Source organism: Rhamphochromis longiceps, linkage group LG6 (assembly GCF_057381845.1).
Source record: "Rhamphochromis longiceps isolate RC_006_pf linkage group LG6, R_longiceps_female_GT1.1, whole genome shotgun sequence".
In the NCBI taxonomy this organism is placed as follows: domain Eukaryota; kingdom Metazoa; phylum Chordata; class Actinopteri; order Cichliformes; family Cichlidae; genus Rhamphochromis; species Rhamphochromis longiceps.
In genome coordinates, this window is record NC_140562.1 from 13,829,969 (window position 1) to 13,847,367 (window position 17,399).

Below are 17,399 nucleotides of genomic sequence, written 5' to 3' on the forward strand. Positions count from 1 at the left end.
AAGACGCACATTCATCAAACATGACTGACGCCCTGAATGTTTTAAGACAGATCCAGCAGGCCCAAAATCAGGACTATGTAAGTGATACAAGTGACTGGTTTTCTTGGCTTTACACTGGCTCCTGGTTACAGGTGCTAAAAAGACTATTCATCGGAGTTGGGATATTTTTACTTTTATTTTGTGTCTTTGTAACGTGTATATTGCCATGTATAAAACTCATGATTAACCGCGTAATATTTTCTACTGTTGCTGCATAAATAGCCATGACAAGTGATGATGATGATAATGACCCCGACCTGTTGGAACATGAAGACTTGTGTGATTAATGACAAACTGGTATCTCACTTTAAGTTTTACTGACAACAGGAGGGAATGTCAATGGAAAATTGTATTTAGTAGTCAGTATAATCTTTTAGTGATATAAGTTTGCATATGGTAGAATACTGCATGTAGTTATTTGTATTAGGAAATATTCAACCATGTATACTTAGAGGCATATAATTAATTGTGTGTGATCACTAACAGGCTGCAGGCTTGGGGTGCACCCCAGGAATGCACCCCCATGTCCTGGGAGCACGAGAGAGCTTGTACCTGGTTTTATTGTTTTATGGCAGGATTAACGTAGTTACGTTTGTTTTAGTCTAAGTGCTCTTTGTTTAGATGAACTGCAGGACTTCCTCACCGTGTTATCTAGGGTGAACCATCTAGGGTGAGGGGGAGGCTACCCTCTTCCTGACCAAGGATGTTTGACCCTTTGATCAGCAGTAACACACACACACACACACACACACACACACACACACACACACACTGAAGTATAAATAAAGACCGGGGCAGTTTCTTAGTGCGAGTCTCTCAGTAGGGAGCTGCCCTTGCTAGCAAGAACTCTGTGTGTTTCTCTTCTCTGAGTCTTTACTGAAGAAGTGTTTTAGAATATTTTCCCTAACAGCTGACATAAGCAAGTGTCGTGTCCTGTAATGACTATACCATATTGCACCACTAGAGGGTGGTGTCATGAAATAAGAGTAAAGTGCAGTCGGGAAAATTTAGAGTTAGAATAAAGTTAAGATGCTAACTGATAACTCAATGTGCATGTTTTTTTCTGCTTAGTTTTTTTGTCATCATGGCTGCAAACGCCTCTCCACTGCTTTGCCTTGCCCTGGAGATCCTGCTTTGGCCTTTAACATGTGGATGCGTATGTTCAACAATTATTTGCACGAAGAAGAGCTACTTTACTTCACTGCTTAGGAACAGCGGGACAAAGGATTTTCTGCTCAATGCCAAATACAGGTGATACTTCCGCCTCTGCTGTTACTGCCCTAGAACAACACTTTTCACCCAAGGTAAATGTTGTTGTGGAAAAACATGCTTTCAGAAAGCGAACACAAGCTTCACATAAGACTGTTATCCAGTATGTGGCGAGCTTGCGTGACCTTGCTTCTAAATGTTTGTTTGATGACAGGACAGAAGAAATGATCCGTGAACAGCTAGTTGAACATGTGTCTAGCCCCAGCATAAGAGAAAGAAATTTGCTTGAACCCGATTTGACTCTAGATAAAGCTGTTACACTGGGAACACAAATGGAATCTGCAGTTCAACAAGCTAAATCCATAGCTGCAGACAGCAGTACTCCAGTCCAAGCTGTGCAGTCTCACTCACACTCCATGCAGGAGCGTGAGTGAGAAACACAAATCCAATGCTCAACCTGCAAAGCCATCTCATGCAACCACACCCACTAAGAACTGTTTTAGATGTGGTTCAAACAGTCATTTAGCCAACCTTCGTCAGTGTCCTGCTGCCAAAGCTACATGTAAAATGTGTCATAAAATTGGACATTTTGCTCGTGTCTGCTGCTCATCCAAGAAAAAAGATGTATGGGAAGTCCATTTACCACAACTCACAGTCCTCTACTTAACAGATCCTTCTCATGCATCAAAAGGATTGCAATGCAGCATAAATGTGAGCACACCTATCTCATCAGCTAAGGACATTGAACTGATTGTGTACACAGGTTCTGCAGTTTCTATCTTGCCTAACCACATCTACAAAGAGCACTTCAGTGATACGCCACTACAACCACCTGACCTTCAACTGGTTACATACACAAAGAAAACAATTCCTGTTAGGTTGCCTGCAAGTCACAGTGAGCAGAGGAAATGCATCTGCCTCAGCTGTGTTCTTTGTTGTAAAAAAAAGGAACTCCTCTTCTTGGAAGAAATCTGATGGAAGCACTGAATGTCAGCATTGCAGGCAATACTGCTCTACCTCCATGTACTGATCGTACTGCTTTTGTGATGTTTACAAACCAATCACCTGCTCCTTGCATCCCTGCTGCCCCAGATATTGGCTGTGTGCGTGCCTTTGTGTATAAAGTGAAAGTTGACCCAACAGTCAAACCTGCCCGTCAGAAGCTGCGACGTCTCCCGTTTGCTGTGAGGGCTTCAGTTTCAGCAGAACTGAATCGTTTACTCAAAGCTGGTGTCATTGAACGGATTGATGCATCACCATGGGTATCCACAATTGTTGTGACAGGATGGAAAACTGGTGGAATAAGGCTGTATGCAGACCTCCGTGAACCAAACAAAGCTGTGATCACTGATTGCTTCCCCTTACTACATGTAGATGAATTGTTTGCCAGCTTACAGCGTGCAAAGAGGTTTTCTACAATTGATCTTGCAAATGCATACTACCAGCTGCCCCTGCATGAAGATAGCAGAGATTTGACAGCATTCATTACACATGATGGACTCTTCAGATTCTGCAGAGTACCTTATGGACTGGCCTCTGCCCCCTCAGCTTTTCAGAAAAGTGATGGCTGAAATCCTTAAAAAAGACCTCCCAGGTCTCCAAAACTACCTGGATGACCTTACTGTCTACAGTAAAAGTGCAGCTGAGCATGACCAAAACCTTAACACTATCCTGCAGAAGCTCAAAGATGCTGGACTTGTGCTTAACGAAAACAAATGCCATTTTAGGAAGACATTACTATGCTTCCTAGGTCATGTTGTCACTGCTGATGGCATTCTTCCTGATGAGGAGCATATTGATTTTGTTTTAAGAGCCCCTCCCCCATCTGATGCTGTTGCTTTGAGATCCTTCTTGGGCTTGATGTCATGGTACTCCAAGTTCTTGCCAAACTTTGCAACTGTTGTAGCCCCTATGCATGCCTGTGCTAGCGACAAGAACACCTTCACACGGACTTTAGATGCACAAGCGAGCTTTGAAGAAGTTAAAAAACTCCTGGTGAATAGTCCTGCACTGCTACTGTTTGACCCTGCCTTGCGTGTAGTGATCTCTACTGATGCAAGTGACTATGGGCTTGGTGCTGTATTTGCTCAAGTGCAATCTGATGGCACAGAAAAACCTGTGGCGTTTGCTCCCCGGATACTGTCTGCAACACAACAAAAGTACTCAACTATTGAAAAAGAAGCTTATGCTTGTGTGTGGGCTGCAGAGAAATGGAGAACATATTTGTGACGCCGACGTTTTACTCTGCAGACAGACCACCAAGCTCTGACAACACTGCTGAGCACCAAAGGGATTAATCGGGCTGGCATGTGCATCGCCCGCTGGTCTGCCTAGGTTCTCCAAACTATACAGCTGACTGTCTCTCTCGCCTGCCCCTGTCTGTTTCTTCCCATCCCACATCAGATGCAGATCATGAAATGATAGCTCAAGTTGCTGCTGCCATGTCCTCTCTTCCAGTTGCGGACTTTGACTCTGCCTGTTCAACTTGCCCTGAACTGGTTGCTTTGCGTTCACAAATATAAAGTGGCTGGCCTGCCTCAATCAAAGCACTTGATGTCACACTTGCACCTTACTACAAAATCTGTAATGCACTCTCAACCCTAAGTGATTATGTTCTCAGAGGCTCAAGGCTCATTGCACCACTTTCAGTGAGACCTAAACTGATTGCACTGGCACATGGAAGTCACCAAGGGATTGTGCGCACAAAACGCCTTTGCCAGTTCAATGACAAAACTGCACATACTAATCCTGCTCCCAGAACATTGTAACTGACAATGGTACACAGTTTACCTCTGTAATAGAGGCATCTCCCACAGCAGAACATCTGTCTACTACCCAGCTGCAAATGGAGCAATTGAAAGGTTTCATCGTGCCCTCCGCACTTCTATCCAGACAGCAATCCAGCAGTCAAAACCATGGAAGGAGACTGTGCTGGATTGGCTTCAAGTTTACCATGCAACACCGCATGTAACTACTTCCCTCTCTCCCTATGAACTCCTGTATGGAAGAAAGTTGGTTACTAAACTGGATGTACTCCCTTTGCCTTCTGCTGTGTCTCCACTGGATAACATTGCACGTCACTCAGTTCAGAAATATCAGTTGAAAATGCAACGTTACACTGATTGTAGGCATCACGCACAGAAACCTTCGTTTCTACCAAGAGAGAGTGTGAGGATGAGGAAACCCCACCATGTTCCCAAAGGACATCCCAGATTTACCCCTCCTATAACAGTAACAAAAGCCAAAGGCTCAAAACTTTTTTTGTATGTCTTGTTTTTTTTCTTGAATAAATTTCATCTAGGTCATAATGGATGGAAAAACAGAAGGACTAACATGACTGTTTTATGTTCAGCAGGCATAGAAAGCACTGGATGTCTGGGGGTCTGGGTCTCTTCCATTCCTGCTTCATGTCCTGGGGGCATATGGCTCCCTACACCTACTGTTAGACATTTAGATGGAGAAATCTTATGAACACAAGAGCTCTTACACACAGAGGTGTACAAACAGGTAATCACAGATGCACAGTATCTTGGTCGGCTGCTGCCTCTAAACACATAATGCATTATTAGTACTCTATGCTGCTCAGTAACATTTAATATTTATTATTTACTGTTACTTTTGCATATGTTGGTTGTTGCTGTGGTTTCCCTGCTGTTGTTTTTTTTTGCTCATTTTTTTTCAGCAGATTTTCAGTGTCTTTTCTCTCTCTATCTCTCCTCTCCTTCTGTTAACTGTCTTCCAAACTTCTCTTTCCTTTTTCTTTCTCTTTCCTCTCCCCGTCCTATCTGTTCTGATTGTAATAACTCATAATAAAAAATCCTCTATTTTATCTATCTATCTATAAAAACTATTACTATCAAGTGGACCAGGACAGCAAAAGCGGAACTTGGTCAACTTGGGAACATAAATCTGCTGGGCTTTTTCTTGGGCTTCAGACAATAATTCTGATTGCCGGGCAGGACAGGCAAGGACAAAAAGAAAAGAGAGTAAACATGAATGTCCTTCCTCTGTGGTTCTTTTGCTGTCTGCAGGAAGAACAATGGGGCTTAGTTGTCTTGTGCTGAATATTTTAGATGTTCAGGTAACTTTCAGTCTCAATGACTGTTCTAAGTATTGATATTATTCCTCTACATTTATGTATATATATGTATGCTGTATGTATTCATGACTTTTTCTAAAACTCTCCTGCTCAAACCTGATGGAGTGCAATAAAAAATGGCACAAGAGTTAAAATGCTTAAAATACAAACATTTTTACAAGGCATGTTTACAGCCTGTTAAAATAATAATAATAACAATAATATTAATAATAATAGTGACCATTTGGAAAACATCACCATTATTAAGCACCAGTCTAGCTTGTTCTGCTCTTTAGCAGTTTGTGGTCTGTCCACTGTAGGCTGCCATTATCACAGCTCATGATCTCAGCAGCAGTCTCTGCAGATGGGTATTTGGTTGGCGCTTGCAGGTTATGTTTTCAGTAATATTTTCCACTGAACCCTGTTATTATCTTTGAGTTAGCACGCAAAAAGACTCTCTGCTAGAAACTGATTGCAATCGCAGCAATGCACATGCAAGTGTGGGGGCTGGGTGAGGAGTTTACAGATGAAAAGCCTTTTATCTCTGATTGTTGCCACAAATAAAATAATTTCTAAATCAGGTTATTTGTCTTTATACTGTGACACTGATATCTGTATTTGTAATTGTCATACTTTGTAAATCCAAATTTTCAACAAGGTTTACATATATACACAAAAACACATCATATGTTTATACATATATAAAAGTGACAAAGGGCAGCGCTAAGTGGCAAAATTCACCAGTGATATAATGATATAAGAACAAACCGTCAATGAAATAAAAATTACTAACAGCAATGAAATGGTTAAATGTACAGTTCTGAAAAAGACATAACAAGGTTTCCAGTTGTTACGAAATAAATAAGAGTAACAACTTGGACTTAAATATTCTGCACTGTGACAAAATCAAGGCTATAATGCAGTGACATTCCCGCATTTCAGTGTCTTCTGCTATAATAGCACATGCACACAAGGGTCATCCCCACAGCAAACACTACAGTTGTTGTATCCCTTTGTTCTTGGATTATAGTGAACAACCTTTCTTTGTGTGTAATTGCTCTCACGGTTAGAAAAGGGAGACAAAAGGCACGTGACCTGCTAAAATAGAATAAAAATAAAAATACATGAGCATAATATTTACATGATCATGAATTATTCCATTCATATGAGTAACATGTGAAGCCCATCGAACTGCCTAATCTAATTTTGTCGAACACAGCAAAAAGGTAAAATGAAGATTCAAGTGTGATGCACAAAATTTTAAATGACAGTTGCAGAGATGTGTTAAAAGGCTTGTTCAACACCATGTGGGGTCTGTTTCTGTTGAAAGGACAACAGATTCTTCATCAGAGCTCGTGTTATTTCTATACTTCACCACAGTGTAATCAGCATGCTGCTCTTCTCTTGGCTGAAGTGGCTCTATGGTAGACAAAAGAGGATCTGTGTGGTTTTTAAAGAAGTAGACTTTGCTGTAGAGGACTTCATCCTCCACCTGTGGCTCACCTAAGATGTCTTCACGCACAGGATCAGGATTTAGCTGAGAACAAAAAGCGATACATCATAATTCACTTAAAGATTTGACTCCTTTGACTCTGTAAGAAAGATCATTCAGTATGAAAATGTGTTTTCCAACTCTACAGTAATCTTTACCTCCACTATGTTGTTTGATGTTTCGTTTGTGGAAGACTGACTCGTAGTCCTCTTTTTTCTGATTATTGAAAGTAATAAACAGAAAAAATAAGTGAGTTCATGCCAGAGATAAAATGTTGTCACTTTGAATCAAACACCGTGTTGCGTACCTAATCAAAAAGAAGAAAAGGAGAAGTATTGAAACCAGAACTATTACAGAAACTCCAATTGTCCATGTTCCTGTGATACTTTGGACAGTGAGAGTCTTTGGAGCAGAGCTGATATCTTTGTTGGTTTTCACAGCACACGAGTAGCTTCCTGCATCCTCCCTGCTGACTGGGTCTAGGATCAGATGTTTGTTCTGGTTCTCGCTCGCGGTCAGAGGTCGACTGTTCAAGTACCAAATGTAGTTTGTGTTGTCAGTCAGAGGACATCTGGTGCTGCAGGTCAGTGTGACTCTCTGACCCTCTGTCACCACTGCAGAAGGACTCATCTTCACTCTCAGCTCTGAAAGACGAACATTTAACAACAACAATAATAATAATAGTAATAATAATAGTATTAAGGCAAGACATGAAACTCTTCCAAATCGCAACATGAATTACTCACAAAACATGAGTTTTAATTGAGGCCTGACTGCAGGCAGACCCTCCAGTCCTCATATTCAGTTAAATAATAAAACATTTATTTGACTTTGAGTAGTTTTCAGTTTAAATATTATATTTTCTTAGGTTAGGGTGTCATTCTAAATGTGTGTTTAAGATTTCGTTGTTAGTTATTCTCAGGTTTTTCCTGTCCTCCTATGTCTGTGTTTCTGTTGTTGCCCATATTTACTCAGTTTTATCTTTGTGTTTACTTTGGCCTGTTAAATTTGTGTTTCAGTCTCAGTGTTATGTTCCTGTTTTATTTTGGTAGTCTCTTGTGTTGTGTTCAGTTTTGCTTCCCTTGTCATTAGTCTGACTTATTTCACATGTGCCTTGTTTTTCCCAGCTTCCCAGTGTTCCTTGTCACGTTGCTGGTTCCTCATGTTGAGTGTGCGTCTCTGTTAGTGAGTATTTGTGTCTCTGCCTGCCATGCAACTGTGGTGGATCATAAATTTGATTAGTTTTGAAGTTGTACATCTCTGTTCCTTACATTTCATGTCATGCCCTTATTAATGTTTTATTTGTTGCTTTGACTGTTTTCGAATAGAATATGCAGTGGGAATATAGAGGGAGATAAGTAGTGAAAGTTTTGCCTGGGTTGATTGTGCATCGATCCATTGTTAATGCCTCAGGGCTCCAGTAGGTGGGTTCGCGCGCTTCCTCCTTCACTCAATACAGACGAGTGAGAGTGAGAGCTGCGTGTCTGTGCCTTTCTTTCACCTCTCCTCACTATTTCCCCTGTTTAAGGTAACTGTCATGCACAAATTTATATAAATGTGTGTTACTGTTGATTATTACATTGTTATCATTGTTCATTGTAGCGGAAGATGTGAATTGCGGACTATTTTGCTGAGAAGTTCCAGTTAATCTTTGTTGCTGCGTATGCTAGTTTTCGCTATTACTCCGCCATATTGTGTGAAGATTTTTCTGTTACGATCTGTATAAGTTAACTACTGAAAGACATGCAGTACTTAAAGTATTATTTCATTGCTGTGGAAAGTTAGTGACTGTGTCAGCTAACATGTGCGAGTTAAAAATATGTTTTTGTCTAATGCTACAGTTCATGTTATCTAAAGTATTCTCATCAGCTAATGCAGCGAACAATAGTGACTTAGTTTGGATACAGTTGTCCTGAGACTGAGTGCATCCATAAGAATATTGTTTTGGTTGTATTGCTTCTGAAACTCAATACAGACGAGTGAGAGTGAGAGCTGCGTGTCTGTGCCGTTCTTTCACCTCTCCTCACTATTTCCCCTGTTTAAGGGCACAACACAACCAGCCCATGATACCTTATCCAGTGGGACTGTGAAACACTATTGCATTTGAGGCATTTGGCCATCATTCTGGTACAAATGAATCTTGATTCATTTGTCCAAATATTTCATTTTTCCAGAACATTTTAGTAAATAAACATGAAATACTTGAAATAAACTCCGGATCTTTCTTTGCTTAATGTATCTTGCTATCAGATATCCAGTTCCCTTTTGAGCCTCTGAAAATGGGGGACCGTATAAATATGATTGTATTTCCTGAACCGTTTAAGTAATTCTTTTATTAAAATGCCTCAATTGAAGATGAAAGTTGTTACAAAAATTATTTCTTTGTCGAAAAACTCATTTGTATATAATTTTAAAACTATTATATTAAATCAAGCAAAATGCCAGTTTTTACTTTTGATATTTTAACTATAGTTATTTTTCATAGCATTTACATGCTTTTAATTAAGAACAAACTTTTCATTGTAAGGGAATATTTTAACATTGTTATATAACCGAGAAAGATCTGAATAGTTCTAGCGCTACTGCTCATATTGAAATATTAATGAGTAAAGTCTGCTGACTGAGGAGTTTAGATTTACCTGTGACAATCAAAAAGACTCCAGGCAAATCAGACTGTGTCCATCCTTCATGATCTTTGTTGAATCTGAATGTGTATCCTCCTGAGTCATTCTTCTTCAGGTTGTTGATGGTCAGGATGTGTTGGTTCTTCATGTTGTCCTGATACTCCACACCACCTGCAGCCTCAATCAGCTCTTCAACTTCCACTTTATCTTTTCTCCATTTTTTACTCCAACATTTAAACTCTGGCTTCATGTTATCAGGATGTGAGTATTCACTTGTGATGTTCACTGAAGATCCTTCCAGAGCACAGATTCTCCTGCTGACATAATTCACTCTCAAGCAGTTTTTATCCTGAACACCTGAAATATAGATGGAAGATTTAAAGTTGTTTGATTGGTCTGTATTTCATTATTAGTTGAAAAGAAAAACAGATTTGACACTTACAAACTTTTTTAGATTGAAGATGTGTGTGACCTTTAACTCCACAAGAGAATGTGTCTGTTGAAGAGTTATGAGTTGAAAAATGTTGATTCTCATGATAGTTTATTTTGTTGTGATACCACATGTAGACAGCTTGATGGTCAGTCAGATTACAGCTGTTGTTACAGGTCAGTGTGACAAATCCCAAGGTGGAAGAAGCTCTTTGAACATAAACCTCTGTCGATCGAAGATAAATACACTTCTCGTCACTATTTAGATATAATCATGCGGCTCATTTAAGTCACATAATTGTGCAGTTTAAACGAATATGATATAAAGGTTTGGAGAAGTGTTTATACAATTTGTTTGTGGAAACTTCACCTCTAGGGTATGTGATGGAGCACGGCTCATCCACTGATGTCTGATTATAAGAACACATGTTTCCATAAGCATAAGTGACACTGAAGCATGTCTGTGTGATGGAATCTGGACAAAAAGAAATGAGATTTAATATTTTTACTGAGGTTATTTTTACAGTTTTTTGCTGAAGGGTTTGTAGGGACTATAAACATCATGACTCACCCACAGAGACTTGAGGGGCTCTGAGATGCTCGTAGCCTTTGACAGCACAGGAGTATGTGACTGCTTCCTCACTGCTGAGCAGCTCTTGGTACCAGGGAGACCAGTCCTCATAGAGAAACTCTCTGTTCTTGTACCAGATGTAGGCTGCAGGCTTTTCAGTCAGAGGACAGCTGCTGCTGCACATCAGTGTTACTGTCTGTCCCTCTGTGGCAGGAATCACCTTTACCTGCAGCTCTGAGAGGATGATGGAGAACAACTTATACAATGATGTCATTTGGAAAGTAAGTAATAAGTAAAAGTCACTGTACCTGTAACTACTTGGAGAGTAATTCTGTTTAGCCAACAGTTTCCTGCACTGTCTGTAGTCTTCATACAGCAGTAAGCATTTGCATCACTCTCTCTTAGATCATTGATGGTTAAAGTTGGGATTTTCTCTTCAGACATGTTGTATGTTACACGTTGTCCATCCACAGAGAGCTCACTCTGAACAAACTTGTAACCATCCCAGTCTATAGTGAACCATTTTCTGCTTGAAGTCAGATGTTGATGTGAGCAGTGCAGATCCACTGATGAACCTTTGAAAGCACAGATCCTGGTTTCTCCTCCATTAACATCTTTAACAGAAGGGAGTTAATAAATGTTTTTATCTTATTAATATGTCTTTGTTATTAATTACTTAATAATTTTCAGTACTTTACATTAGAAACTAATCTAAACTAAAATTCCTCATCTGTAAATATTACAAGATCTTTTTCTTAAGTTAATATTAACTAACGATTTTTACATAAGAACTCATAAATAATCTCTGATACCTGAAATGTAAAAGATGAGACCCACAAGCAGACGACCAGCATCTCTCAACTCCATTGTTGTTTTAGTCCAGACTTTGAGCGTAAAGCTGACAGTAAAAGCTCAAACCAAAAGATACAAAGTGAGTCATCAGACAAACTAAGCAGTACTCTTTATCAGAGCGAGGGGTGGGCTGCTGGTTCATATTCTTTGGTTTCACATATCTTGCATCTTTGAAACTAAAAGTAAACTTGCTTCCTCTTCCTTTGAATCGTTTGCATCCTTAAATGCTTTGTTGTAGCATGAATATTATTTTAATCTACATCAGTTCAATTCCTCAATAATAATGCTTTTAATTTATTTACTTGCTGCATGCAGTTGTGTTTTGAATGCATTAAATATTCAGTTTATTAAATATAAGTTGTTGAACAGAAAGGTGTGGAGGTGATAAACTGCTGAGCATATCTCAGTATGACAATTTGTAATAAACACAGCTGGAGCGATTCAGACTTTAATCTACTGTGACTATATTTTGTTTTAAAAAATATGAAACAATGAGCTATGGGGAACAATTGATTAAAAATATCTGAAATGTGTTTGAACTCTCAGACTGAATTATATTTTCCATTTCTATAAACATTTATTTATGAAGCACTTTTAACAGAAACTCATTTTCACTTTCCTATCGTTAATCACACAATAATATTCTGTAACTAATTGGACCTGAAAGTCGTGATCTATGAATCATACAGTATTAACTCATCCTGTCGTTCATAAGTAAAGTTACTCCTGTTCTTATATCAGGATTCATGTATATTATATATAAAAACACCCAGCACGCCCCTGCGGGCGGTTTATCCTTCAAGCTCGGGTCCTCTACCAGAGGCCTGGGAGCTTGAGGGTCCTGCGCAGTATCTTAGCTGTTCCCAGGACTGCGCTCTTCTGGACAGAGATCTCCGATGTTGTTCCCGGGATCTGCTGGAGCCACTCGCCTAGCTTGGGAGTCACCGCACCTAGTGCTCCGATTACCACGGGGACCACCGTTACCTTCACCCTCCACATCCTCTCGAGCTCTTCTCTGAGCCCTTGGTATTTCTCCAGCTTCTCGTGTTCCTTCTTCCTGATATTGCTGTCATTCGGAACCGCTACATCGATCACTACGGCCATCTTCTTCTGTTTGTCTACCACCACTATGTCCGGTTGGTTAGCCACCACCATTTTGTCCGTCTGTATCTGGAAGTCCCACAGGATCTTAGCTCGGTCATTCTCCACCACCCTTGGGGGCATCTCCCATTTTGACCTCGGGACTTCCAGGTTATACTCGGCACAGATGTTCCTGTACACTATGCCGGCCACTTGGTTATGGCGTTCCATGTATGCCTTGCCTGCTAGCATCTTGCACCCTGCTGTTATGTGCTGGATTGTCTCTGGGGCATCTTTACACAGCCTGCACCTGGGGTCTTGCCTGGTGTGATAGACCCCAGCCTCTATGGATCTTGTGCTCAGAGCTTGTTCTTGTGCTGCCATGATTAGTGCCTCTGTGCTGTCTCTCAGTCCAGCTTTGTCCAGCCACTGGTAGGATTTCTGGATATCAGCCACCTCCTCTATCTGCCGGTGGTACATACCGTGCAGGGGCCTGTCCTTCCATGATGGTTCCTCGTCTCCCTCCTCTTTCTAATATATATATATATATTAATGAGATCATTAACGAAGAGAGGGAAGGTAGTCAGAACTGAGGGGATTGAACTACCAGAAGGCAACATTGCAGACATAGAGGACAGTTACAAGTACTTGGGGATCCCGCAGGCGAATGGGAACCATGAAGAGGCCACTAGAAAAGCTGCAACCACCAAGTACCTGCAGAGGGTCAGGCAAGTCCTGAGGAGTCAGCTGAATGGTAAGAACAAGATCCGGGCCATCAACACGTACGCCCTGCCCGTGATCAGGTACCCTGCTGGGGTAATAGGCTGGCCAAAGGAGGAGATAGAAGCCACTGACATAAAGACAAGAAAGCTCCTTACCATGCATGGAGGGTTTCACCCCAAGTCCAGCACCCTGAGGCTGTACGCTAAGCGGAAGGAAGGGGGCCGGGGACTGGTGAGTGTCAGCACCACAGTCCAGGATGAGACAACGAACATCCAAGAATACATTGGGAAGATGGCCCCAACTGACCGAGTGCTCAGTGAATACCTCAGGCAGCAGAAACCCAAGAAAGAGGAGGGAGACGAGGAACCATCATGGAAGGACAGGCCCCTGCACGGTATGTACCACCGGCAGATAGAGGAGGTGGCTGATATCCAGAAATCCTACCAGTGGCTGGACAAAGCTGGACTGAGAGACAGCACAGAGGCACTAATCATGGCAGCACAAGAACAAGCTCTGAGCACAAGATCCATAGAGGCTGGGGTCTATCACACCAGGCAAGACCCCAGGTGCAGGCTGTGTAAAGATGCCCCAGAGACAATCCAGCACATAACAGCAGGGTGCAAGATGCTAGCAGGCAAGGCATACATGGAACGCCATAACCAAGTGGCCGGCATAGTGTACAGGAACATCTGTGCCGAGTATAACCTGGAAGTCCCGAGGTCAAAATGGGAGATGCCCCCAAGGGTGGTGGAGAATGACCGAGCTAAGATCCTGTGGGACTTCCAGATACAGACGGACAAAATGGTGGTGGCTAACCAACCGGACATAGTGGTGGTAGACAAACAGAAGAAGACGGCCGTAGTGATCGATGTAGCGGTTCCGAATGACAGCAATATCAGGAAGAAGGAACACGAGAAGCTGGAGAAATACCAAGGGCTCAGAGAAGAGCTCGAGAGGATGTGGAGGGTGAAGGTAACGGTGGTCCCCGTGGTAATCGGAGCACTAGGTGCGGTGACTCCCAAGCTAGGCGAGTGGCTCCAGCAGATCCCGGGAACAACATCGGAGATCTCTGTCCAGAAGAGCGCAGTCCTGGGAACAGCTAAGATACTGCGCAGGACCCTCAAGCTCCCAGGCCTCTGGTAGAGGACCCGAGCTTGAAGGATAAACCGCCCGCAGGGGCGTGCTTGGTGTTTTATATATATATATATATATATATATATATATATATATATATATATATATATATATATGATTATGTAGCCTGTCTCTAGTTACTTTCTTTAAGGGTAACCATATGCAACCAGTGTTTGAGTTGTCTGATTGAATTGTATTCTGGCTTTGAAGAGGTGATATTAATGTTATTGTTGCAGCCCTGTAGTGGTTTAACTTGTCACTTGTCCTGTCGTATTCTTGTTCGTTTAATGTCACTGCTAAGTGTGGCTCCACAGTCAAAACGTCTGCCAGTCTTTAGCCTTTTTTAGCCGCACCCAGAAGGAAAAATAGGATTTGAACCATAGAGGTAAACACTGGTGACAAGAATTTTGTTTTAAATTCACTCTGTTTTTGTTTTTGTTTTTTGGTCTTACTGTGCTGCATGAAACACTATCATATATAAATAATTAACATATAAAAGTCATATATATCATGTATTACTTTTATAAAATAAGTACTTTACTTGTTGCTGTGTCAACTTTAAGATAAATCCAGACAATTTTGGGTGACTTCTTGAAGTTGGTTAGCAGTTCAGGCCATGTCCACCAGAGGACACCATTATAACTCTTCATCTCAGCAACATTTTCTATTGTTCTCTGCCTACTTCTTTTCAAGTTCACAGACAAGATAAGTTAGGTATAAATATCTGTAGTTATTTCATTATCTTATGTTGCAGATTTAAAAAAAAAAGGTTGATCTTTATTTTTGTTTAAATAATTGGGCCCCACAACGTAAAAGGACCCAATTTTACTTGTATTTGTTTTCTGTCATTTGCATACAGTTACAGTGGTGGATGCCCAAAGTTTGGAAAAATAAATTTAACATATATACAAATGATCCCTGTAAGCCAAACGCTCAGGCTTCAGACTTTATTGCCTTTGTTTTTCTTTTCTTTATTAAGGTTATCAGTTTCACTTCTCGAACAAATCGTAACAATTTGAATTTTTACAGGTAATTTTTAACAAATCATGGTCTACTTTCAAGTAGTCAGAGCCTTCAGTGAATTTTACAGTAAAACATAAATAACAGCTTCAATACTTCATATGTATTGTGTATGTATATTGTTCTATGCAGTATCTTCCATTACTGCTCCTAGAACTGCACGCTTCTGTACAGAGACCCTTGATGTTCTGCCTGGAATCTGCTGAAGCCACTCATCCTGATTTGGGGTGGCAGCTCCTCATGCTTCTATTACTACTAAGACAATTTGGACTTTACCTCCAGTTGGTCCTTAAGCCCCTGGTACTCCTTGATTTCATTGTGTTTCTGATTTCTGATCTTGCTGTTAGCTAGAATTGACACATTTATCCAACTATGGTCCTCTCGTCCTTGCAAACCACAAATTGGTCTGGTTAGTTATATATTATATATATCATATTATTATATTATGTTATATATATTCTGTATAATTTTGTCTTTATATGACCCTACACCCTCCTGAGAACCAGCTGTGGCGAGAATAAGGCACGGCGGGACCACGGAGTATCATTCGGATATGTACATCTCAACACAACACACCCAAACCCCTGAATCCCCGTGTTTTAACTAGGCGGGCGTGATTAAGGATGCCGTGCAGGTGCATCCGCCCTCCCTTCACGGCACCGCAGACCACGCCCCACCACACCAGCCTATTCATTTATGGCCTCTGTAATGGACATTTGTTTTTGGTCACATTCACAATATATGGAAACACAAGTCCATTTTATTTATAAAAAAATGTGTGAAAACAGAATGACAAGTTGCTAATACAATGACATGAGTGACATGTGTGATCACTCCAGCTTTACATGTTCTCTCCTCTGCCTGTTCCTGTAAAAATAGCAAAAATTAAAAAAAAAAAAAAAAAAAACCCTGACCCTAAGAGCAATCATGTGTCCCGTTGGTGCCATTCTAGATTGCTGGTCAGAAAGATTTCTGGTGCCAGTAAGCAAAGAGACAATGCCCCGAGATAGATTCATTTTAATTATGCAACACCTTCAATTTGATGACAAGGACACGCGGGCAGAACGGGTGAAAACAGATAAATTTGAGGCAATCTCTGACATCTGGACACGCTTCAATGAGAACTGTGCTAAGAGTTTCATTCCAGGAGAACACATGACCATAGATGAACAGCTTTTCCCTACCAAGGTTCGGTGTCCATTCACACAGTATATCGCAACCAAGCCAGACAAATTTGGGATCAAGTTCTGGATGGCCACGGATCTGGAGACCAAATATGTCTGCAGTGCATCTACTTGGGAAAGGACCCCAGTCGTCAGAAGGAAGAGAGGCTGGCAGAGAACGTGGTCATGAAACTGGTGGAGCTGTTTTTGGATGATGGGAGAAACGTCACAACGGACAATTCCTTCACTTCACTGTCGCTGTCGCACAGACTACTGCAGCGCAAAACAACGTTACTTGTGCCAAGTAACGTTGTTTTGTGGACTTTATTCACCGTGCCGGTGAATAAAGTCCGCCGTGAACTTCCTCAAATTGCAAAAGACACTGCACAGCGAGAGGAATTCTCCACTTCAGTGCTTAGAAGTGGCGGTGTCTCCTTCACAATTTATGGACCTAAAAAAACCAAGACTGTGTGTGTTCTTAGTTCCATGCACTAAGATGTGACGATCAGTGACGGCAGAAAGAGGAAACCCAAAGCAATAAGAAACTATAACCACATGAAGGTATGCGAATGTGTGTATAATTTTACATCAGTGCTACAATGTTTTCTGATGTGTGCTATACAGGCCTATAGAAAAAACATATACTCATGACTCTCTCTCTCTTCTTTTACAGTGTGGTGTAGACGTGTTGGACCAAATGGCACGCATGTATTCTGTAAGAGCAGCAACACGCAGGTGACCAGTAGCGGTTTTCTACAATATGCTGAACCTGGCGGTGGTGAATGCCTACATTTTGTATAAGGCATGCACAGGGCGGACAGGCAAAAGAAGATTGTTTCTGAGTCTTCTAGCTAAGGAACTTTGTTGCCGATTCAAGCAGCACAAGAAAATATTAGCACAGAGTGTGTGTGTGTGTGTGTGTGTGTGTGTGTGTGTGTGTGTGTATATACACCGTGTATACAGAAGGTAATCAAGGCCTTTTACA

General features: G+C 41.1%; 1 protein-coding gene across 1 annotated transcript; it reads right to left on the bottom strand.

Annotated features, from left to right (window-relative positions):
• Positions 1 to 6,539: 6,539 nt before the first annotated feature.
• LOC146667643 (uncharacterized) lies at positions 6,540 to 11,309 on the bottom strand. Its single transcript, XM_085408499.1, has 9 exons — positions 11,255 to 11,309; positions 10,751 to 11,056; positions 10,443 to 10,676; positions 10,242 to 10,346; positions 9,885 to 10,097; positions 9,458 to 9,799; positions 7,126 to 7,462; positions 6,977 to 7,034; positions 6,540 to 6,863 (listed from the first exon to the last, which is right to left on the bottom strand). Exons 1-9 carry the CDS (start codon positions 11,307 to 11,309, stop codon positions 6,624 to 6,626), a joined length of 1,890 nt encoding a protein of 629 aa, XP_085264625.1. The 3' UTR covers positions 6,540 to 6,623.
• Between the last annotated feature and the right edge of the window lie 6,090 nt (positions 11,310 to 17,399).